The 22718-nt window shown below is 45.2% G+C and overlaps 1 protein-coding gene across 5 annotated transcripts; it reads left to right on the top strand.

Moving 5' to 3' along the window:
- Positions 1-287: 287 nt before the first annotated feature.
- On the top strand, positions 288-20755 carry HIPK1 (homeodomain interacting protein kinase 1). 5 transcript variants are annotated; one of them, XM_042884108.1, is made up of 16 exons: positions 288-443; positions 585-1662; positions 6384-6507; positions 8585-8704; positions 9450-9536; positions 10351-10535; positions 10881-11043; positions 11397-11619; positions 12424-12545; positions 14059-14193; positions 16704-16846; positions 17006-17188; positions 17728-17943; positions 18319-18443; positions 18801-18937; positions 19071-20755. In XM_042884108.1, the coding sequence occupies exons 1-16, from the start codon at positions 371-373 to the stop codon at positions 19554-19556; spliced, it is 3600 nt and encodes a 1199-aa protein (XP_042740042.1). In that variant the 5' UTR covers positions 288-370; the 3' UTR covers positions 19557-20755. The 5 variants fall into 5 exon arrangements, with proteins under 5 accessions (XP_042740042.1, XP_042740041.1, XP_042740044.1 ...); XM_042884107.1 differs by having other exon boundaries at positions 289-443; positions 16707-16846; positions 18205-18443; XM_042884106.1 differs by having other exon boundaries at positions 290-443; positions 18205-18443.
- Positions 20756-22718: the final 1963 nt, after the last annotated feature.

Below are 22718 nucleotides of genomic sequence, written 5' to 3'. Positions count from 1 at the left end.
TGAGCGGGCCGGGGGCGGCGCGGAGGCCCGGCTGGAGCGGGAGCGGGCCGCCGTCGGGCGGGGAGGGCCGGGCCTGCGGCCGCGCGGGGCCTGCTGCTCGGCCCGGCCTGTTGTGGGCGGCGGCGCCCGGGCGGGCGGGACAGCGGCGCTCCCGGCGACGGGCGCGGCGTGCTGAGCTGCGCGGCCCGGCGCTCCGGCGGGGCTCCGCAACGGCGCCGTTCCGAACGGACGCTGCCTCTGCTGCATTCGTTGGGGAGGGAAACGGAAAGCAACGAACGAGCCGAGCGGGCCGTGCCCGGCGCCTCTCTTCTCCTCCGCCGGCTTCTCTCCTCCTGCTCTGCTCCGCTTTCCTCTGCTCTGCTCTCCCGTCATGCGCTCGGTTTTCCTCAGCCGTCGGGATGTTGAGCGTGGAGCTTGCTGTGTGTTGTGCTGCGGGCGAAGAGGTAATGCTGAGGGCGCCTGCACCGTCGGCGGTTGCACAGATGGATTTCCCGGGGGGTGCTCGGGGAGATCCTTGGTGTTGCGTTTCTGGTTCTGATGGCTGCTGCCGGATGGTCCTAATAGGTTTTCCTGTCCTTCCTCAGGTATGGCCTCACAGCTGCAGGTGTTTTCCCCTCCGTCAGTATCCTCGAGTGCCTTCTGCAGTGCCAAGAAACTGAAAGTGGAGCCCTCTGTCTGGGATGTTTCAGGACAGAGCAGTAGTGACAAGTATTATACCCACAGCAAAAACCTCCCAGCAGCTCAAGGGCAAACAAGCTCTTCTCATCAGGTAGCCAACTTCAGTGTCCCTGCGTACGACCAGAACCTCCTTCTCCCCGCTCCTTCGGTTGAGCACATTGTGGTTACAGCAGCTGACAGCACGGGCAGCAGTGCGACAGCATCCTTTCAGAACAGCCAAACCCTAACGCATAGGACCAACCTTTCTTTACTGGAACCATACCAAAAATGTGGATTAAAAAGGAAAAGTGAAGAGGTAGACAGCAACGGTAGTGTGCAGATAATTGAGGAACATCCACCTCTCATGCTGCAAAACAGACCTGCGGTGGGTGCTGCGGCCACGACCACCACGGTAACCACAAAGAGCAGCAGTTCCAGTGGAGAAGGGGATTATCAGCTGGTCCAGCATGAGATCCTGTGCTCTATGACAAACAGCTATGAGGTCTTGGAATTCCTGGGCCGTGGGACGTTTGGGCAGGTGGCAAAGTGCTGGAAGCGTAGCACGAAGGAGATTGTGGCCATCAAAATCCTGAAGAACCATCCTTCCTACGCCAGGCAGGGCCAGATAGAGGTGAGCATCCTCTCTCGCCTGAGTAGTGAGAATGCAGATGAATATAACTTCGTTCGCTCCTACGAATGCTTTCAACACAAGAATCATACATGCCTTGTATTTGAGATGCTAGAACAGAACTTATATGATTTCTTAAAACAAAACAAATTCAGCCCGTTGCCCCTGAAATACATCCGGCCGATTCTACAGCAAGTGGCTACTGCCCTGATGAAGTTAAAGAGCTTGGGTCTGATACATGCTGATTTGAAGCCGGAAAACATTATGTTGGTGGATCCTGCACGCCAGCCCTACAGAGTGAAGGTGATAGACTTTGGTTCAGCCAGCCACGTATCCAAAGCTGTGTGCTCCACATACCTGCAGTCGCGCTATTACAGGTGAGTAGTGACACAGTGCTTGCTTTCAGAATGCTGCCCTGGCACGGGAAAGCTGATCTGATAGGGTGCCAGGGACTGGCTTCTGCAAATGCTTGATCTTCTGCTGTTACGGTTAGGGGCCAGGGGAAGGAAATCATCATGTTCACCTTTCTGCCTGTTTCCTGGAGATTTGTGAAACTTGTGTGTAGAAAAATGGAACTTCTGCTTTGTGAACGTGGCGTAGCATGCAGTGCCTTCCTTTTAGCCCAGATTAATGCAGTGAGTTGGCTAATTCTGTCACCAGTTTGTGATGCTGTGAGACCTGTTGTTCTTTTTAAATGGGGGTGAGATAGATCTGTGCTTCCCTTGGTGAGTTGTGTAAATGTCTTCTGCTTTACTGCTAAGAATTAAAAAGAAAGAAATCCTATTTTATGAGCATTTTATGAGTTTGTTAACTCAGAAGTTGGGTAGGTAAAGCAAGCTTTGATTATTCCTCAAGCTTGGTTCTGTCAATAAGAGCAATAGACTTCAATTAGCAGATGCACCTCTGCCATCAGAGGGACGTGAGCAGGTCTGTGCTGTGTTTGAGGGGTTGCTGTGTGTGAACTCGCTTGACACAAAACACAGCCAGTATCTGGTCCTTCCAGCTGGGACAGACAGGGCTGGGACACCCCACCCTGCCTTGCCCCCCTTTGATGTCTTTCCCAAGCTTCCCTTTCAGGCCCTCTCTTGTTGTGGGCTTGTTCTTTTTGTTCCTCTTGCTCCCTCTGCTTTGTGTTCTGCTTCTTGCACCCAGTACCATCTTTCTGTGCTGTTTCCTTCTCTTAATGCTTTCCTAATGATCTTCATTTAGCTTGTTGGCACGGATTTTTTCAATTCCACAGTACTTATTTTTTGTAACTGCAATTGTCTTTTATGCACTATGACTCTGTTAAAGTGCTCACTTTCTAAAATGCATTATTAATTTGTTGCATTGACCACTGATCGGGTCTGCACTCACTTGCAACAGATGTGGGCAGAGCAGCCTGGGGAGGCTCACAGTGCTTTCCACTCTGTGATATCACGCACGCAAAAGCCAGATTGGCTGAGACAAAAGTAGCAAGGGCCGATAAGTATCTTGAAGGGGCTGCTGGGAGGGAAGCTGGCTGCTCGTCTTTGTGTGCAGAGCTGAGCTCAGAGCTGCTTCCGCCCCCTGAGAGCAGTGACTGACGCTGCCAGGAGGGTGAGAACCTTGAGACTGTCTGCTCAACTGAAGTTAAGAACACTGTGATGTGGAAATCTAACATTTAGATTGATATGTAATTAGCTTGATGGTGTTGCTTACTAAAATCCATGTTCCAGGAACTTAGGCAGATGGTGCAGAAGCCACTTTATTGTCAGAGAACTGGATTGCTTCAAACAATTCACATTAAATTCATGTTCAGTGAGCTCTAAGTTTGATTTTTTTCAGTGCTGTCTTTAATAAAACAATACAGGCCAGTTCTTCATTTGGTTCTCTGTCAGCCATTAAGAATAAACTTGAAATGTTCTGTATGCTTTGATTTTATCTCCCATTACTGGACTGAGTTTCCTGTAGAGAACTCTGAAGCAGCCAACTCAGATGCCATAAGATAAATTTTCTGATGCATATATATGCCCTAAGGGGAAAAACATTCTTTTATTAATTATGCTCACTGCTACTGAGCAGTAATCCATCTTCATTCGAATGAGACTTTGAGTTCTGAATAGGTCAGGAGGGAAAAACACCTCTGTGCATTAAGGAGCCACTGCTTTAACTTTCAGCTGATTGTTAAACGTGTGCTCCTCAGCTTGGGCTTCAGCTGTTCAGCAGTGAGATGGGGATGCTCTGCTGTATTGCCTTCACAGAGAGATTTGGCTGAACTGTTTGGTGCTTTAGCTCATACCTAGCAGTACTTGCTCATGCTGCTGTCTTGTTTTGAAGCCCTAATGCCTGTTTTCATTGAATTCTTAACTTGCAGTTGGGGTGCAGTACTGGGTTTGTCAGGGCAATGCTGTCAAGTTGGGGCTCTTTCTACAGGCATTCCTGCTGCTTCCATGGTGTTTCCCAGTCAGGAGGGGCAGTTTTCCTGCCATGGCATGGTAGACTTGGAGTGCTGGGAGGAATTCTTTGGCTCCCACACGTGGCGTGGACTCGCAGCACGCCAGCTCTGGCACTCAGACTTCTGTGCAGTGACTTCTGTGCAGTCCTTGAGCTTGGTGTCTTCTTTTAGGCCATGAGGAGGTGGCACTTTGCATCGAGGGAGCTGCCAGAGCTGATGACTGCGTGCTCCTTCCTTCTTCTTGGGGCTGGTTCCTGTTGCTGTTCCTGTCCCAGCTGTGTTGGCTCAGGAAGCAGCAGTGTGTGCTGCCGGTTTGAACTTTCTCTGCTTGCTGGTGCAGCTCCCAGCAGCGATGTGTTGTCATTCACCCCATTGCTGGCTGCAGTTGTATCATCTTCGTGTTACTGTTGTTCTTCACAGGGCGCAGGGCTGAAGGCCCACCTGTAAACATGGCACCTTCTGAAATGCTCAAACCAAGCCTTGGTTTTTTCTGCTGCTGCTTTGAATCTCCTTTCAAGAGTCCCCAAGCAGATTTGCTAACTTTGGCAGTCAGAGCAGACTTGACAAGCACATATGTAAAGAAAGAATGTTTGATTTCTTATTTCAAAGAGCTTGAGACAGTAAAGCTCCCTTTAATCTTTGACAGGCCAGCTATGAAAGTGACCTGTGTCTGTTGTCCTGTTTCAACTCACATCTCATAATGCCACTAATTATAGCAGTGTGCAAGAAGATGATAGAGACTCATTTGCCAGCTCTGTCCTTGAATTGGAATGAAGTTGAGTGGCTTGTGAGGAGTTCATTTAAGTCCCAGGGAATAAAAAGCATAGAATTTAACTTACTGTCGTTTTGAAACTGAAGTTTCATTCTACCCTAGTGTGTTGTTGAAGACAAACAAAAAACTTCCAGGCCTCATTGCCACCATTTCTGTTGGCATCAGCATGATTTTTTTCCATGTGTTTGAGAAGGCTCAGCATATTCTGCATGTTCCACCAGCCAATATTTTATTTTGGTCATTCCAAACCAAGGAAACTTATGCATGAAGTTTTTGTTACGTGAAGCTTCAAGTCCAATCTGAATTGGATTTCTGCATTAAGTAGGAGAATCTGGAAGGTCAAAACACGTTTTCTAGTAGACTGATGACACATTGTGTTCTGAAAACCTGATGTGAGTGACTGCACTGCACTCACTGTGCTTGTGGAGGTGAAAGCACTACAGAAATGGAGTCCCCCTTAGCACCTGTTTGTCTGTAGAGAGCTGCATCTAGCCTCACCTCATTCTTTTACAGTGAAAGCTTTAACAGGAGATTCAGAATTGAAATGTCAGATATTTGTCACGTTGACACAATCATATTTTCACATAATAAAAGAACTGCCTTGCTTAAAGCTGAACAGCAGGGTTTAGGTATGACCTCACTGCAGTCAATAGCCAGTCCAGTCATCTGCCTTTTTCAGAGGCTCTGTGCCTTGGCAGCTGGGATGAGTGCTGTATTTTGGAGACTGGCTCATGATAATTGTGTACAGTCACCTCAACCAAAAGCTGTGTCTGTGTCACTGCAGCTCAGAGGGGGGTTAATTGGAGAGTCTCTTCTGTTGTGTGCAAACTGCTGGGAGGTGTGCTTGGGTTGTACACTTGAGGAAGGTGTTAGATCTGTTGACACCTGTGTGTTATGCAGACCATTTCAGAATTCTGTAGAAAGATCAGAATTGGTTTCAGAAGGATTTTTTTTTCACCCTAGACTCTGAAATATGGAGCAATATAAGGAATGGCATGCTAGCCTTAGGACGTGCTACCAAAGTCACATCCAGAAAACCACTAGCCTGTAGTTGAAGACCTTCCTATCTTTGCAATTGTTAGTTATGCATGAAGAAGAGCAAGGTTTTAATGTTTGTACTTTCCAGAGTAAATTCCCATACCGACTCACGTGGTTCTTGCAGCACTTGGGTTCTGTGCTGTATGCAAATACGTGACCAGAATTTCACCTAACAGAAAAGCATGGGTTTGTTTCAGAACTGTGTGTAGGTGAGGAGTTGTACCAAAGCATCGTTCTGTGTTCTGAGTTGGTCCCAGAAGGAAATCTCCCTAAAATTCCAAATTGCTGCACCTGTTCAGGGCAATCCAGGCTGATGCATTTTGCTTTAGGGGTGGTTCAGTGCACAGAAACCTGTAGCTCAACCTTGCAGAGAAGTCAGAATATCCAGCTGTGTTCTTCTGACCCCTTTTAAACTCGAAACTCTCCAAACCCTGCATGAAAGCCAGGTGCCTCCCTGTAGGGCTTCTTTTTCTGGGTTTGCAGATGTGATTCTTTTCCACATGCAGGCAGCTGGGTGCCTGGGGAGGGAGACCTGCAAAGAAAGGTCTGAGCATCCCCTGCCAGAACTTCACTTCCAAGCTCTGTTAGGGAAGGCTCTGGGATGCCTCTGTTGTGTGTTATAAAACCAGTTACTAAAGGAGTCACTTTGTCTCGCAGTTACATAAAGTTGGAGGGCACCTGGCAATAAAACAAAATCAGCCATGCTAAGTGATAAAAAGGACGCCCGAGGAAACATCTGCTTTAACGTGAATCTCTTAATTTCACATGGATTTACTCAGATGAAGGAGCATTATCCAGAGAAGTTATTAAAGGGCTGTGTTTTCTGAAAATTTTAACCCTCTTTTCCCCCCTCTTCCTTTTGTTTTCAACAGGGCTCCTGAGATCATCCTGGGTTTACCGTTCTGCGAAGCTATTGACATGTGGTCGCTGGGCTGTGTGATAGCTGAGCTGTTTCTGGGCTGGCCTCTGTATCCAGGAGCCTCTGAATATGATCAGGTGAGTGCATGGGGAGTGTGGGGATGTTCAGATGAAGCCACAGTGATCTGTGTCCAGACCCTCTGAACCCAACTGATCCTGCATTCAAATTTTACCCAAAATGAATCACTGTCGTCAGAATTTTCTTGCTGTTGGTCTGCTGTCCTTGGGCAGGAGAGCACAGCTCTGTGCATTTTACCAAATGTACTCATCCAGTATAGAGTCAGTTGACAGTTCACCCCGTCTGTTCTTCCAAACCCAAAAGCTGTTGAAGTACATTCCTGTCAAAACAAAAGGGAGGTGTGTGCTCTGTAATTTCACCGTGAAAGCAGTTTTTCCACGTGGAGACAAAGCAAGAGTGCCACTCCTGTCCTGTCAGCACCTACAGCAGCCCTTATTTCTGATGCAAAATGTGGGCCCACGTTGTCTCTGCAGTACAAGGGCAAGGGACTGAAAAGGCATTTTGCACTAATTATTTCTTCCTGTGGATTCTTAGCATTACCTGGTCTCCTCAGTTGCCTATAAAAGGGCAAAAAGTCTGTACAGGGGTTTTTTTGAGACTGACTTTTCCACTGTGGTTTTTGTTGGTGATATCTTGTGACAGCACTTGGTTTAGTTTTCCTTATGTGACAAAGCACTTAAAAGTAAGCTTTCAAACTTAGTAAGTTTTTGGTATGGGCTAGGAAGCTAGCACTGTGAATTTCCAAAGGAAACCCAGCGGTACCTTAATGAGCAGAATGAGTTAGAAAATAACTGCGACACATCGTGGTGGTTTCCTTGCACTGTGAGTTTTGTGTAATTCTGAGAACCTTATCTAGCCATGTAGGGGGGTGGGAGGAGGTGCTTTTTCCATTGCTTAATAGCAGGATTTTGCAGTCCTTTGCGAGGTGTGACTTCATGTGGTTGGTTTTGATATCTGAATTGCCCTTGAAAAATAGAGGTGGTTTGCTTGTATTTTTTCTGAGGTTCCACAGCAGCAAATGAAAACTCAGGCAGAACTTCTGCAGGGACCTCTTAGGAATGAGTTCACAGCTTGGGATGGGTTTTACAATCATTGTTTAAACATTCTTTGCTTATAAGGAAGAGATAAGTCTCATAGGCCAGCAGATCACTTAGCTGAGCTACTGTGTGGATACCAAAGATAGCTGCCTGCAGATACCTCAGATTCACACTGGCATACATGGAAAGTGAATATCTGGCACACAGGCTGTAACCATCAGTTATCACTGCACAGTATTCAGCTGCTCTGACACAGTGGAGGAAGAGGAGTTTTGCAAAGAAGACAAGAGGCGTGCTAAAAAAGCCACGTATGAAAATCTGAACAAAGCCTGCTTACCTTAACACTGTGCTCCCAGCCCTTGTTTTTATAAATCAGAATATTACTTCTTTTCTTGAAACTTTCACATAGGCTCCTTCTGGGGAACAGTCGTGACAGAGGTGATGTCACATTTCTCACTGTACTCCCGAAGAGCAAATATCATTAGCAGTCATGTGGCACTTAGAATACTTGAAGAAACGTGCTGTGCTTTCCAACAGTGTGCTGTTTTCTTTCCTTTGGAGCACGCCTTTGTGCCTGGTCTCTCTCTGCCTTGTGTCTTACTGATGCTATCGCAGCTGGCCAGGTGCATCTTCCAGATTTCTTATGTTTTTGCTACATGTTAAATGCATTAAATGCTTTTGAGGCTGCAGCTGATTGGATTGGAGGTTTGGGCTTGCTTTCTTCTTTAATGAGAGCTTTGTCGTGACGTTGTTGTGTGCTGTGAGTGCAGGCAGCCAATTAAAGCCGTGTTGCTTGGACATTGCTAACAGCAGTGACTGTTGGTGTTACTTTATCTCTAAAAGCTCACAGTCTGCTCACATGTAGAAGGCAAAGAAGATTTTCATGAGCCAATGTTTATACAAAAAATTTTGGCAGATGATGTGACTGAGCAAGTTAAATATCCTTAGAAATACTTGAGTCTCTTTAATGTCAACTATCTGGACATTTTTATTTGCAGGTTGCTTCCTAATAACTGTGAACAGAGCTGGTTGATAAGTGCTACGTTAAGCATCAGCTAACTACATTGAGAGCCCTGATTCTTTTTATTTTCTTTCCTAGATTCGTTATATTTCACAAACTCAAGGCCTTCCAGCGGAGTATCTTCTCAGTGCAGGAACGAAAACAAGCAGGTTTTTTAACAGAGATCCAAATTTGGGATACCCACTGTGGAGGCTAAAGGTTTGTCTGTCTTCTTGATGCTCGATTCTGTTTTGTTCACTGAGGACTGGCTATAAATGGACACCTGGTTTGCTAAGATTGGATTGAAGTGCCATTCAAATATCACTGATTTGTGTATTGCACTCCAGAAATTGTGCAGACCTCCTAGTACTCATCTAACAATAGCAGCTATGAATGATAGCACCAGCAAAGAGTGGGTGTTGAAGTAACTGAGGTAATGGTTGCTTATTATGGTCTGCTCAGTCTTGAAAGCATGTCATCTTGTTGTCATCTCCTGACAGTATGGAGTGAAGTGGGGAGCTTTTCATGATGGTGATTCTCAGCTGAACAGAGGTTGGTTTGTGTTCTGGCAGAGGACAGGAAGGAGTCAGATGTACATTTGATTTACCTCTAAGCTGAGCTGCAAAAGGAGGGAATTTTGTCTTTCTTTGTAAAAAGGAGGTTGAAAAACAGTCTTTTCCTAGATCAGAGCTCTTCTGTTCTTTTCACATTGGTACTACCTAAGAAAGCCTTGAAGGGAACTGATCCAGTTGTTAATTCAGCTTTGGCAGTGAGTAATGAGTGGTATTTCCAGTTTCAGAGGGATGAGAACCCATGACTGCTTGTGTTTGGCATGCTAGCCTATGATTTATACTGAAGCAGTCAGAAGATGACCTGGCTCAATGCTTATCATGTTGCTTTTTCTTTTTTTAATATCTCAGTTTCTCAAAACTCCATTTATATTAACAAATGCTTTGTTTTGTAGACCCCAGAAGAACACGAGTTGGAGACAGGAATAAAATCAAAAGAAGCAAGGAAATATATATTCAACTGTTTGGATGATATGGCACAGGTACACAGAAATACTGAAACACACAGACAACTCACTTCAAGTACATCACATCACATCACTGGTGTCTTTAAAATGAGGCTCCTGAACCAGGACAGTCTTCTTCCACATATTATTGAGGACACTGATATAGGTTTGCCATGGTGCCAATTTGCATCAGAAATCACTGTATTAAAGGCTGTGAAAATGTTAATTATGAAGCAGTTAGAGATTTCCTGTTCTTGCTTAGGCTTTGATCTGGTGGATGCAACAAGTGTGCTCAGCCTGCATTGCTAGGAACAGCTGAGCTGCAGTCAAGTAGCAGGAAAGTTAAGCACCTGCAGGTGTCTGTAGGATTAGGGCTCTTGGTGAGCCTTGTAAATCTGAGAGAGCGTGTTGACTGGAGCCACAGCTTGTTCCATTTTCCCATTCTGTTTTCAGAATTCATAAGAGGGAATATCTGAGTGTTTTTAATAATACAAGGCCTTGCATCTTAAACACGTTGGTCTCCATCTTCTATTGATTTTGTAGCTATTATCATCACTGTGCATCTGTGCAGAGAATGTAGAATCTCACCGTTCAGTTTTGCTAGCCTCTTACAGCCCTGCTTGCTGTCTATTGAGCAGACCAACTTCATGTTGAGATGCTAATGCTTGTGTAAGTTTGACTTCCTTCTTTAGAGCAATGGAAAAGTTAAATGCTAGTGCCACAGCACCTAAAGCTAAGCTGGCTAAGAGACAGAAACAGTTTGTAAATATTTGTGCTTGATATGAGGTTAGTGAATCGTTAAGCAGTAATGAATGTAATGTTTGCATACCACCCTAATTTTGTTTTCAAGGTGAATATGTCCACAGACTTAGAAGGGACCGACATGTTGGCAGAGAAGGCTGACCGAAGGGAGTACATTGATTTGTTGAAGAAAATGTTGACTATTGATGCAGATAAGAGAATTACTCCGCTGAAGACTTTGAACCATCCATTCGTTACAATGACCCATCTTCTGGATTTCCCACACAGCAATCAGTAAGCTTCCTTGGATTTCTTGTTCTGTTTCAGGAGGACAGAGTAGCAACACAGAATAGCACATTTCTACTTCATGTCAGTACTGTTTTCTGCATTTTCTGGCTGACCTGAAAACAGCAAAGGCTGGAAGGAAAGACGTGTTCCTAAGCTTCCTTTTCATGTTTTATTACCTTCTTGGTTTTTTTAAATACCTCCCCACAGCCCCCCAGTCCCCAAAGCAGCAACAAAAAAACAGGAAAAAAAAGTACCTAAACCTAAAAGCTTATGCATAACCTCAGAAATGCAGTGTCTCTGTTGAGTTGCATTGTACATATTCTCATATCTTCCTTCTGTCTTCTCTTTCAGTGTGAAATCCTGCTTTCAGAACATGGAGATTTGCAAGCGAAGAGTTAATATGTATGATACAGTGAATCAGATTAAGAGCCCATTCACGACTCACGTTGCTCCTAATACAAGCACAAATCTGACAATGAGCTTTAACAACCAGCTCAATACAGTACACAACCAGGTATAGCATCTGCTAGCTGTTTTGTCCTAATTGAAGAGCTTGAGCAGTCTCATTTTAAGCCCTCTGTCCTTTGTTGCAAAGCAGTGTGTTTAAATCACACTCTGGAATTTGTAGTCTCGTCTTGAAGTCTTATTTTCCATAACTTAGGCCAGGGCAGTCTCTTTTTCACCTAATCACATTGGCCTGTCAGTTCAGCATCATAAGTAAAGTTGGTGCAGCTCGTGTTTTTTCTTGTGTTATCTTGGGCTTTTTACCTAAAACCTTTTCCTGGTGCTTGATGCACAGTCTAGTCTTGACAGTTCCTGTTTTATAACAAGTACAGTTGATAAATCTGTAATATTTTTGTTTTCTAGGCCAGTGTATTAGCTTCTAATTCTACTGCTGCTGCTACTCTTTCCCTGGCAAACTCGGACGTTTCCTTGCTGAACTATCAGTCTGCTCTCTATCCATCATCTGCAGCACCAGTTGCAGGTGTGGCACAACAGAGTGTCTCCTTGCAACCTGGAACCACCCAGATCTGCACGCAGACTGACCCATTCCAGCAGACATTCATTGTTTGTCCCCCTGCTTTCCAAAGTAAGCAGAAAAAACAACCCCTTTGTGTATGGTGCTGTGGTTTCACTTAGGTTAAAATGAGAAATTGTGATTGGCTTCACGTTGAGAAGGTGCAGAAGAGTGCTGTGTGCGTGTCACATCAGAGCGAAGAGCAGAATCAGGTCAGACATGGGTAGGCAGTTTGGTTCTCTTCCAGGTGAGCTTGTGCAGGTGGCACTGCCTTGCCTGCACAGTTGCAGCCTTCATCTGGTTGCTCAACCAGTTTTTCCCTCCCAACTGAACACAACAGCATTCCTCAGAAAGCATTGGACACAGTCAGACTTCTCTGAAAATAAGAAAATGCCTCACTGTGTTTTTTTATACCAGGAGTGAATATCTGCTTAAGTCAGTTCACAATCACTGGTGCAGCTGTGCAGTTTGCTAACAGATGAACAGTCACAAACTGCAATAAGTGAAGTTAGCACAAGCTCTGTTAAAACTGAAAGTTCTTAATTTCTTTTTATACCTGGGTTGTGCTAGTCTGGAGCATTTATGGGATGGGAACTGGTGGTGTAGCAAAAGTAGATGTGTGTGTAGATTGCTGGTTTCTGAGCACAAGGCTGAAGAATTGGACAGAGCTTTTGAGAGCTGGTTGTCCATCGTTGTCCTTGAGCAATGGGGGCTGCAGGAATATTTACTCCAGCTGGTGTTTTAGTAGTAGGATTTTGTCAAAGGAAACAGTTTTTCTTCATCTGACCCTGTATTCTTTTACCTGGTAGGAACTTGAGAAGAATAAACAGAAGTAAGTAAACCATCTTAGCTGTGATTTATTCTTGTCCTCCACAGCTGGACTTCAGGCAACTACCAAGCATTCCGGATTCCCAGTCAGGATGGAGAATGCCGTCCCAATTGTACCACAAGCACCTGCAGCACAGCCACTGCAGATCCAATCTGGAGTTCTCACACAGGTAAAAAAAGATAAAATAACAACAGGAATTCCTGAGTTAACTGTATTTCCTATCACTGTCCAGGAGAGCCTGACGTACCTTCTGGTGCTTGGGGTGAATGCTGGGAGGTGCTCAGCACACTCCAAGAGGTTTAAATGCAAATCACTTCTAAGACAGTGGTTTCTTGTTTTGTTTTTTTCTGGAATGTTTAAAGACTGTGTTATGTCACAGGCCTCCCTGGTCTGAGGAGTTTGGTTTAACAGCAGGAATAAGTGAGTACTTTCTAGCTGTTAAAAAAAAAAGGCTGCCTTTTTACAACCTTACAGCTGTCTGTAGTGTACATTTTTGTCTACACTTCAAAAATAAGGCAGCACATTTTAGAAGAAATCTGTTCTGCCAGAGTTGAGATCCCAGAAAGCAGAAGTAGCAGTGAAGATTTTTCATGTTAAATTTCATCTTTAAATGAAATTGTATGAATTCTTCTCCATTGGTTTCATTGTTAGTGAATTGATCTGTAGCAGTGACACCCTTATTTCTGTTTGCAGTTTAAACAGCATGCAGTGTCAGAACTCACAGAGCATTCTAGAAATTGATGTTATAAATGTCAGTAATGTCCCATAAATGAAAATGATTTTTATTTCAAAAAAAATTATTTCATATATACGAATATATATATTTCATATTCATATACAGTGATTCCTGAGTATTATTCACTGAAAAATTGTCACTGCCTTTAAAATTGAGCACAGTCCTTTTTATTTGTATGGTTTAAGCTTCTGCTGATGTTAACACATACTGTATTCATTCTGCTGTCCAGGAAGTGTGTCGTACTGCTGACCTGCTTGCAGAGAAGCAATTTTAGGTTGTTCAGTCCAAGTAATTATGGTGGCGTTCTGTGATCTCTGATTTGTTTGGCAGAATTGTGCAGGTGACAGTATCCAAAAAGCAGAATGTATTTGAAGGAAGCCCATCCTGAATTCAAACCTCAGTTTTCTTGAGAAGGCAAATTGTAAACTGAGAATCTGATTTTGTTAGATATTTTAGGGACTGATATCGGTAGTTTCTTGACAGTTTCATCACAAATAACTTTGCTCCTTAATAATACAAAAGACCTTTGGTGCCTTTTAATAAATGCCTTGTTTTTTTTCCAAGAGTGCTGTATGTGAATGTGGAAGCTGTGTCCTGTTGGGGTGCAGTTTGTTATGGCTTAGGATGTAAAAGCAGTGCGGTGTGCTCTCTGGGACCTGGTAATATATAATAGTAGCTGAACGCTATCTTATATTTACTTCTCAACCGTGTCATGGGAGAGATGCTGTTCCCCAGTTCCCTGCTCCTCGTGTTCCCCTCAGGGATGTGTAAATGCTTAGAGGAACCTGCCCAGGGGGTCACAGTGCTGGTTTCACTGCACCCACTGCAATGCTGGAACTCGAGCACCGTAAAATACAGTGAGGTGAAAGCCTGTCTAGCCCTATTGCTGAACCCCCTTACCTGCCTCGGTACGTTTGTTTCACTCACTGCCTGATCTACATTTCAGGGAAGCTGTACACCACTAATGGTAGCAACTCTTCATCCTCAAGTAGCCACCATCACTCCGCAGTATGCGGTCCCCTTTACTCTGAACTGCGCAGCCGGCCGGCCAGCGCTAGTAGAACAGACGGCTGCAGTACTGGTAATTGCCTCCCTTGATTGTGTTCACTAACTGAGTTTTTGTTTTAACTTAGACTTGCAGAGGGCATGGAAGCATGTGCCATCTTGTGGCTGTGTTCTCGCTACATCTTAATGTCTTGTTGTTTTCCTCCCCAACATTGCTGAAGCACTGTCTGACTCTGATGTTTAGTGTGGCTCTGTAAAGAATCCAGATCCATTGACTATTACTCTTTACTGGCCTAGAATTACAAAGCTCTTCTAAGCTAGCCTGTAGAAGAGCTACGATTGTTCCTGTTCTTTGCTTACTATCCTATCTTTGCCTTTTGATTGCTGAATACAAAGGAATCAGTCTTTAGCTCGATTCTGCTACAGGTACCTGGATGGCCAGAACTTGAACTACCTGGCAAGTTAGCTGCCTGCTTTGTCTGGACACCTGTAAAGCTGCTTTGTGTGTAGAAATGTGTCAGGTCATTAAGCACAGGCTAAAACCTCTAATGACAGCCAATTCTGTAGCATACTGCTTTAGGAGTCCATTTCTCTTAATCTCTGTTTGCCCTTGACAACAACAACGTTCTGGCCTTTTGTTATTCATAGCCAACCACAGGTAGCTTGCTTCATCCAAATCAAGATGCTGTTCTTCACAGATACTTTCAGTTCATACGTATTCCTTGGTTGAAATTAAAGGTGAGCTGTATCAAAAATGCCACTAGATAGCGCTTAGGCTGTTTGGAACAACTGCAAAAAAATGGCGGGGGAAGAAAACACACCTTTAGGAAATGCTTGTTTTCAAAATTGTCCTCTTTGTACCGATTTGGCACCTGCACCACAACAACTTTGCAAGTGCCACAGAGAAGTCATTGTCAAACTCCAGAATCAGATCAGTGAAGCTTACGAAAACATTGCGGTGCACTGAAGTGCTGGTATCCTCACATGTCCTTCAAAGCACATTCCATTTCTTCTGTGAACCATGTTGTTTCTTGTGGCTTTAGAGTGGTAGTTTGAGTGTCATTTTCTTCCAAGGCCTCTCCCAAAGTGGAACTTGCTCAGGCCATACGTGTGTGGAAATGAAATCCTGCTCGTTTGAGTTCTGAAGCGAGCGAAGTGCTCCCTGTCTCAGAAGAGGGGGAAGGCAGGAGGAGGGGTTCTCCTGGGTCCCAGCTCTGAGCTGACAGCTCCAGGGATGCATCTCCTTTCCTCCTCTTGCGTTTTGATTGCCGAAAGGCTGCGCTCTAGGCTCTGAAAACAGCAAGGGGTGACTGTAGCAGAGCTTGGGACACAAGTGAGATATTAGTGACGTTTTCAAAAGCGGACGTTTGATTCAACAGCAGGCAAATTAGATCTGCTCTCCTGTGCGTGTACGGCGGGGTTGCAGCTCAGCTCCCCCACACAGCAGCGGGAGTCAGAGCCAGCTCCGAGCTGCCAGCCTGGATTCTGAGCTTCCCCGGAGAACTTGCCATTCCTGTTGGGATTCTGGGAGCCTTTGGCGTGATTTTGCTCACCTTTAGTGCTTCCAACACTTCTCCCTGCTGCTTCCCCTCAGTTTGCATTAGCCATTTGCTAAGCTTTGCGTATTTTTGTCCTTCCTCTGTCAAAACAGTTCGTCGCTTGGAAGGCCCGGTTTCTGCCTCTCATTGGGAATTATATATCTTGCTGTATTAAACTCTCTGCTTTGTCTTGTGCAGGTGTTGGCTTTTGGAAAGACGCATGGTGTGACTTTTAACATATTTCTCTTTATTTGTTTTTTTTAATATTATTGTTATTCCGCTTGTTTTGGCAGAGGTTTTCGCAGTTCTCTGCTTTAAAGGCTTCTTGTTTGGAACCAGTATTTGTAACACGTGGATCTGTTACTTGCAGAAATACTTTGTGCAGCATTTTTACAGTTCAATGTGCAATGAAGAAGCAGTTTCAAAACCTTAGAGTGTTGTACTGCAGAATTTAGGTCATTGTTTGGCTTTTTTTTCCCAGAAAATTCTGCATTTTGTCAATTTGGACAGGAACATTGATAGTACCAATGAATGAAAAGCAGCTTCCTGTACCTGCCAAATCACTGAATGTTTTTCTCACTGTGGCTTTTCTTTACTACTTTAGTTGAGGAGGGATAAATTTCCACGATAGCTCTATCTCAGCTGTGAGATAGCTATCATAGCATGAGCCCTGTAATCCAGACAAACAGAAAGAACCAAACTGCCTTTGAAGTTTGGAATCTTTCAGCAGAGCAGTGTGCAGAAACCTTCATGCAAAGTAGTCCAAAACACTCACAATGCATCCAGCAATACAGTACCTGGCTGCATTCTGCAGTACGACATCTCACTTCTCCCCAGTGGCACTTGGGCTACGAAAGGTTAGCACAGTGTCAGGAGAAGCTTGCTTCTCTTTTTTTTGTACTGAGATCTTTTGAGAAAGTGCAGTGATGTGCCCTTATCTCTGCAAGTTAACAATCTGCCTAAGTGCATTTATTGCTTGGAACAGCTCTCTCTGTCTCTGTAGGAACTGAAATCTAGTGAAGCTGTGTGTCTGTTTGTTGTTTTGCAGCAGGCCTGGCCTGGGGGAACCCAGCAGATACTGCTTCCTTCCACCTGGCAGCAGCTCCCAGGGGTTGCCTTGCACAATTCTGTTCAGCCAGCAGCTGTGATTCCAGAGACCATTGGCAGCAGCCAGCAATTGGCCGACTGGAGGTAGGGACTACGCGGGGTTCAGTCCCATGTGCTGCCCTGCACAGGATTTCTCCCTCCCCTTGAAAATCATGGAGGGGCTCAGTGCAGCTGTGCCTGCGCTGCATTTCCTGCAGTGTTGTCATGGGGTTTGGGTCTTCTTGTGTTTTTTTCCTGCCCCAGGAATGCACATTCCCATGGAAATCAGTACAGCACCCTCATGCAACAGCCATCGTTACTGACCAACCACGTGACATTGGCTGCAGCGCAGCCTCTGAATGTTGGAGTTGCTCATGTTGTTAGGCAGCAGCAAAGCAGCAACGTTCCAGCAAAGAAGAACAAGCAGCCAGCACCAAGCACAGCCAAGTAAGGCTTCCAGCACTGTAAGGACTGTGGGTGTGTTGTGCAGGTTGCTTTTGTGGTGTGAAAAACTGTTTTTGCCATCACAGAATTACTGTCTGTGTAACTTTTTAATGTGCTACAGTTGCTTTTAAATATGTCTTGGATAAAGTGATCTGAGTTTCAGTGAGACTGCAAGGACTGTGGTTGACCGAGTGCTTTACTGTATGGGTCGGTGAGACTTCGTGCATTCAGAGTGTGTTGGTGAGACTTCGTGCATTCAGAGTGTGTTGGTGCCATAGCATAGAACTGGCAGAACTGGCAGCTGACTGACAAGGGATGGCACAGAAGAATCAGTCCTGATCAGAGCATTCCTGAGTGCATTGGTCCCTTCTGGGACGCACTGCATGGTGCTTTCCTGTATGAGTGTCTGCACTGAGATTCTCCTTGGGTTTTTCTTTTTGCACTGCGCTCCATCCTGCTGGAGGCTGACTGTTGTTAACGCTGGTGCTGGTTTGTTCTGGCCTGCTGACACGCAGCTGAATACTGCTTTGCTTTTCCTTCAGATCCAGCTCCACTCTAGAAACTGTGCCCACTCAAGTTTACTCTCTCATTGGGAGCAGTCCTCTGCGTTCCACCTCCTCCTCCTCCAATGTGCTCGTCCCAGTGCAGGAGCAGCACCAGCCCATTGTGATCCCAGACACTCCAAGCCCTCCCGTCAGCGTCATCACCATTCGCAGTGACACTGATGAGGAAGAGGACAGCAAATACAAACCTGCCAGGTAGGAAGTTCATTTAGGCAATTAGTACTGATGGGTCCTGAGCTGAGCCCAAGCATCAGGAAGTGCAGAGAGCTACGTACAAAACCCCAGCTCAGCTAAGAACCGCTGCGTAAGACAGAAAATGCTGCATCATGTTCACTGTGCTGTTTGTCTCTCTAATTAACCAGATCACATGTGACTAGGAGGAGGGCATGAGATCTGAAGGGGAGATGTCTTGTGAGAAAAGCTAGAATGTTTCCTGTTTGTCTTTTTTCCCTGCAGTTTGGGTATGAAGCAGAGATCCAATGTCATCAGCTACGTTACTGTTAATGACTCCCCTGATTCCGACTCCTCCCTGAACAGCCCCTATGCCACAGACCCACTTTCTTCTCTCAGGAGTACAGGTGGTGCCCTGGAGCTGCCAAGCAGAGGAGCAGCTGACAGCTCCAACTCTCGGACTATCATTGTGCCACCACTGAAAACACAGCTCAATGACTGCATTGTAGCCACCCAAGCTTCAGGTAGATATGCTCTCATAGCTCGCTGTGCTCAGTGGTTTTTGCCAGGGCTTAGATGTTGGGCTTGGATGCTGTCTCATTCCTGACAGCTTCGTCCTCACAGTTTTTAACTGTCTGCTTTAGGTATGATGTTCTGAGAATGCAAGCCTCGGTCTGTTTTTAGTGTCACTGATACATTTACCTTTCCTGTATATTTGGCTGCATTCATTTAGAAAGGTCTTTTCTTGTACAGTCGAATTTTAAGTTGTAATTGAAGAAATAGCTCTGTTGCAAAAGTAGGAGCTGTGTTCTGCATAGTTGGCATAGTGCATGCATGCAGCATGAGAAGGAAGAAGGGATTAAAATGACAAAATCTTTCAGGCATTCTGAGCAGCACCAGTAAGACCAAGCCTGTGGCCTCTGTGAGCGGGCAGTCATCAGGATGCTGTATAACACCAACTGGGTACCGACCGCACCGCGTGGTAACAAACGGTGTGCAGCCTCTCAATCTCAGCCAGGTAAGCACTGTGTGACCTTTCCTGGCCATCATCTGTCCTGCTGGGACCTGGGTGTTAGTGGAGAGGCTCTGGCTGAACCTCTTGTTGCTCCCCGAGGTTTCTCGTTGACTTTTTTTCCTTCTTCTCCCTGCAGAACCAGCAAACGACAGTGCTGGCCTCACAGGAGAGAAGCGGAAATGCAGTCCCACGTAGGCAGCAAGCTTATGTGGCACCCCTCACATCAACTATTTCTCAGGCTCCCTACACGTTTCAACACAGCAGCCCAGTGCATCCCCACCTGGCGGCGGCGACTGCGAACGCACACCTGTCCAGCCAGCCACATATGTACACTTATGCTCCAACTACTGCTGCAACGCTGGGCTCCACCACCTCCATCGCCCATCTCTTCTCCCCTCAGGGCTCCTCACGGCACACCCAGTACGCTGCCCACCCCAGCACACTCGTCCACCAGGTCCCTGTGAGTGTTGGTCCGAGTCTGCTGACTTCTGCAAATGTTCCACCTGCCCAGTACCAACACCAGTTTGCTCCCCAGTCCTATATTGGTGCTTCCAGAGGATCTGCTATTTACACTGGATATCCGCTGAGCCCTACAAAGATCAACCAGTACTCATACTTATAGTTCTTGGTAGAGCAATTCCTGTCCTGCAACAGGCTGGAGCGATTGGAGAAAGATTTCAGGTGAATCTTTACCTGGTAATGACTGCCTGGTTTTTGTTTCTCCCTTCTCTGGTTGTATGTTGTTCAGAAATGTCTCTGGTGAGCTCAGTCACTAACCGAGCAGCATGCTTTGTTACCAGTGCAAGGGTCACTAATTAAGTTTTTAAAATTTTCCTTACTTTTTATAGATGCTTTTAAAAATTCATGGTCACTTTTATTTAAAATCGTTCTGTTGTGCTAATGGAAAGAGGAGGGAAGATCAGCATCTCGGAAGCAGATCCTGATGATTTTTTTAACTTGTATAATTTAAGCAAGAAGATCAGCAGATAATTTTTCAGCAGCTTGCACAGATCCACATTGCCACTAAAAATGTAATGCACATTTATCTCTTGGTCTTGCCAGGGCAGTTCTAACATCCAGCTGAGTGTTTTAACTTTTGTTCCCCATTTCACTTCAACAACTTGCTGGTTTTGAGGAGCCATTACATCTCTCTGCCTTTCTGTCCAAGGTTTTGTTTACATCTCTGCTTTGTTTGAGATGCTGGGAAGGGCAGCTGCCTTGTCCCACGTTGTGTATTCAGGAACCAACAAGAACTCAACAAGAGCCCTGGAATCTCTTGTTTTCCTGAAAGTCCTTTGTTTCCGTAACACAGCTGAATTATTACCGCATTCATTGGGGAATCCCTTGAGGCTTTTCAAACAGATTTTGAGGTCGTGCTGTGTAACACAGCTCAGCACCTGGACGAGGATGCCGTAACGTTCAGTTGGGAATGAATTGTGCCACACTGCTCTCACATCTGCATTCTGCAGCGTTCGGTGCTGGCCCCAAAACAGGGCTGGATGCCTCCACAGAAGCGCAGGGCTTTTTGGTTCTGGTTTTTTTTGGTTTTTGTTTTTTCCTTCATATTTTTCTTTCCGTGATTCGTTTGTGAGGGAGTCGAACAGTTTGAAATACAACGAAACGTCACTGTATTGGTGTGTACAGCTTTTTATACTCCTGTGACCATATCCTCCTGGATATGCCAGCAGCTTCCTTAAAGCGCTCTTATGAAGACTTGTATGCAGTACGTGCATGGAGGAATTGCAAAAACAAGAAGAGAAAAAAAAAAGAGGAAAAAAAAGAAAAGAAGAAAAAAAAAAATCCAGATTTTAAAGTTTATTACTGAATTTAAAACTATTTTAGAAGTTTTGTATTGGTGGTGTTTTAATATTTTACAGAAAAATGAAATATGTACATATTGATTAGAAAAATATAACAAGCAAAACTTCCTGCTAACCCCAAACGTTCTGTCTTTGTAATCAAGATGTGTAGTGATGATACTTGAACTCTGTACTTAGTGTTTGTCTGATTCTTAAAACGTCCCTGGGGATGGAGTTTGATGTATCCTTTGTATTTAAACCAAAATGAATGGATTCGTGTCGGAATGTATGTGATATAATGCAATGGTTAGAGCTCATCACTGTAGCACTGAGAGAGGAGTAGAGCTTCACGAGAGACAAGGATACTTTCTGATTTGTTTTGCACAGGTATGTGTGATGAAGAGTTGTTTGGTGTGTCCCCTTATTGTAGTGCCTTAAATGATGATGTAGTGTGAATAGAGTTTACAGTGAGCTTGCCTTATGAGGGACCAGCAAGCCCCCGTCGAATTGAAGCAATTCACTACGCTTCCCACAGCAAGAACAGCAGTCTGTCGCATAGGTGCATTGTTCTCAGTTTTAATGCTGTCATAAAAAGCAACGTTTCTGTTGGAGCGAAGCGATGTCCCCTTACAGCTGTTCCTGGAAGTGGCACATGTCCTGTTAGCTGTCTGTTGGTGCATTTCGAATAGGGTCGTGCTGGGAATGCATTGGAATGTTTAGTCTCATATTGCAGAAGTGATTAAATACGTGCAATCACTTTTTATTAGAGTAGTATGGCGTTACCTTCCCCCACGTTAATAGTAGACATTTCCTGTAAAATATTGCTAGCTTGGTGATAGGATATTTATACCAAAGAGAGCCTGCTGTAAAGCACATAATACCATTAAGAAGTTTTCTAATGCTGCTGCTAATGTGGAGTTGTTGGGAAGGTGTCAGCTGTGTGCTAGTCGGTGTGCAGAGGAAATGCAACCATGCTTTGTTTCCTTGGGTCCCTCGTGCCAGGAATTACTGCTCATCTCCAGTACACAGACCAGGACTGGCCGGCTGGCAGCCAGGCTGGCTCGGGCAGCAGAGTTACGCAGCAATAAGAGGTTTTGGTAACCTTGAATCCCAGTTCTGGCCCGTCCCAGTGGCAGATGGTCCGGTTCTCTGACGTGAGGAGTGCAAAATGAGCTTCTGAAATTCCACACGTTTGATGGAAGGAAGGCTGGGCTGAGCTGACGCCAAGGTTTGGGGCCTCCTTCAGCAGAGGGCTGAAGGACTTCGGAGCTGGACGGTAGCATTAGCGACGTTGTTGTTTGGTGTGTTTGTGGTCAGAGCACTTCTGTAGCTGTGAGGATGCCCAACGGATTGTGCTGTTTTACATCATGGGTGTAAACAATGCTCTTTGCTGTAAGCACTTTCTTGTTTCCGTGTTATGTTGCTTGTTTGCAGTACTTCCCTTCAGATACCTCCTGGGTACAGAGTTGTGCCTTTCCATCAAAGGCAAAACAAGTTCCAGTTCCCATGTTTCAGAAAACCGTATGTCTTGTACATAAATAGGAAATGTTATGTATGAGGTCCAAATTGGAGGAAAAAAAACCAAAACACCAGCAGCAAAATGTGCTGGGAATTTGGGTGAGACCCTCCCAGTCCCCCCAAAAAGTAGATGAAAATGACCATTAAAAGGAATCTATTCACAGAGCACGGTAACATCTCCTGCACTGTTTCCAAAAGCATTGGAACAAAGAGGATGAGATGGGAATGACGTTGCAGGGATGGAACCTGCTCTGTTACAACAGCTCTGTTTCCCCGAGGCTCCTCTTGTGGCAGACAACAGAGCTGCCCATGCAGGAGCAGCTTTCCGGCCCGGTGTGCTGCTCTGAGCCCAGAAGGAGCTGCATGCCTCCTGCCCATGCATTGCCAGCCTTCCCATCAGTTTCAATAACCAGCTGTCCTCATTTCAGAGCTGCTACACAGATTTCACAAACCAATGCTCTCCAGGT

The sequence above is a fragment of the Lagopus leucura genome, unplaced genomic scaffold (assembly GCF_019238085.1).
Source record: "Lagopus leucura isolate 7727_CA_CO unplaced genomic scaffold, USGS_WTPT01 Super-Scaffold_100043, whole genome shotgun sequence".
Classification (NCBI taxonomy): domain Eukaryota; kingdom Metazoa; phylum Chordata; class Aves; order Galliformes; family Phasianidae; genus Lagopus; species Lagopus leucura.
Note: the sequence above shows the minus strand (reverse complement) of the source record. Positions and strands in the feature narration are given on the sequence as shown.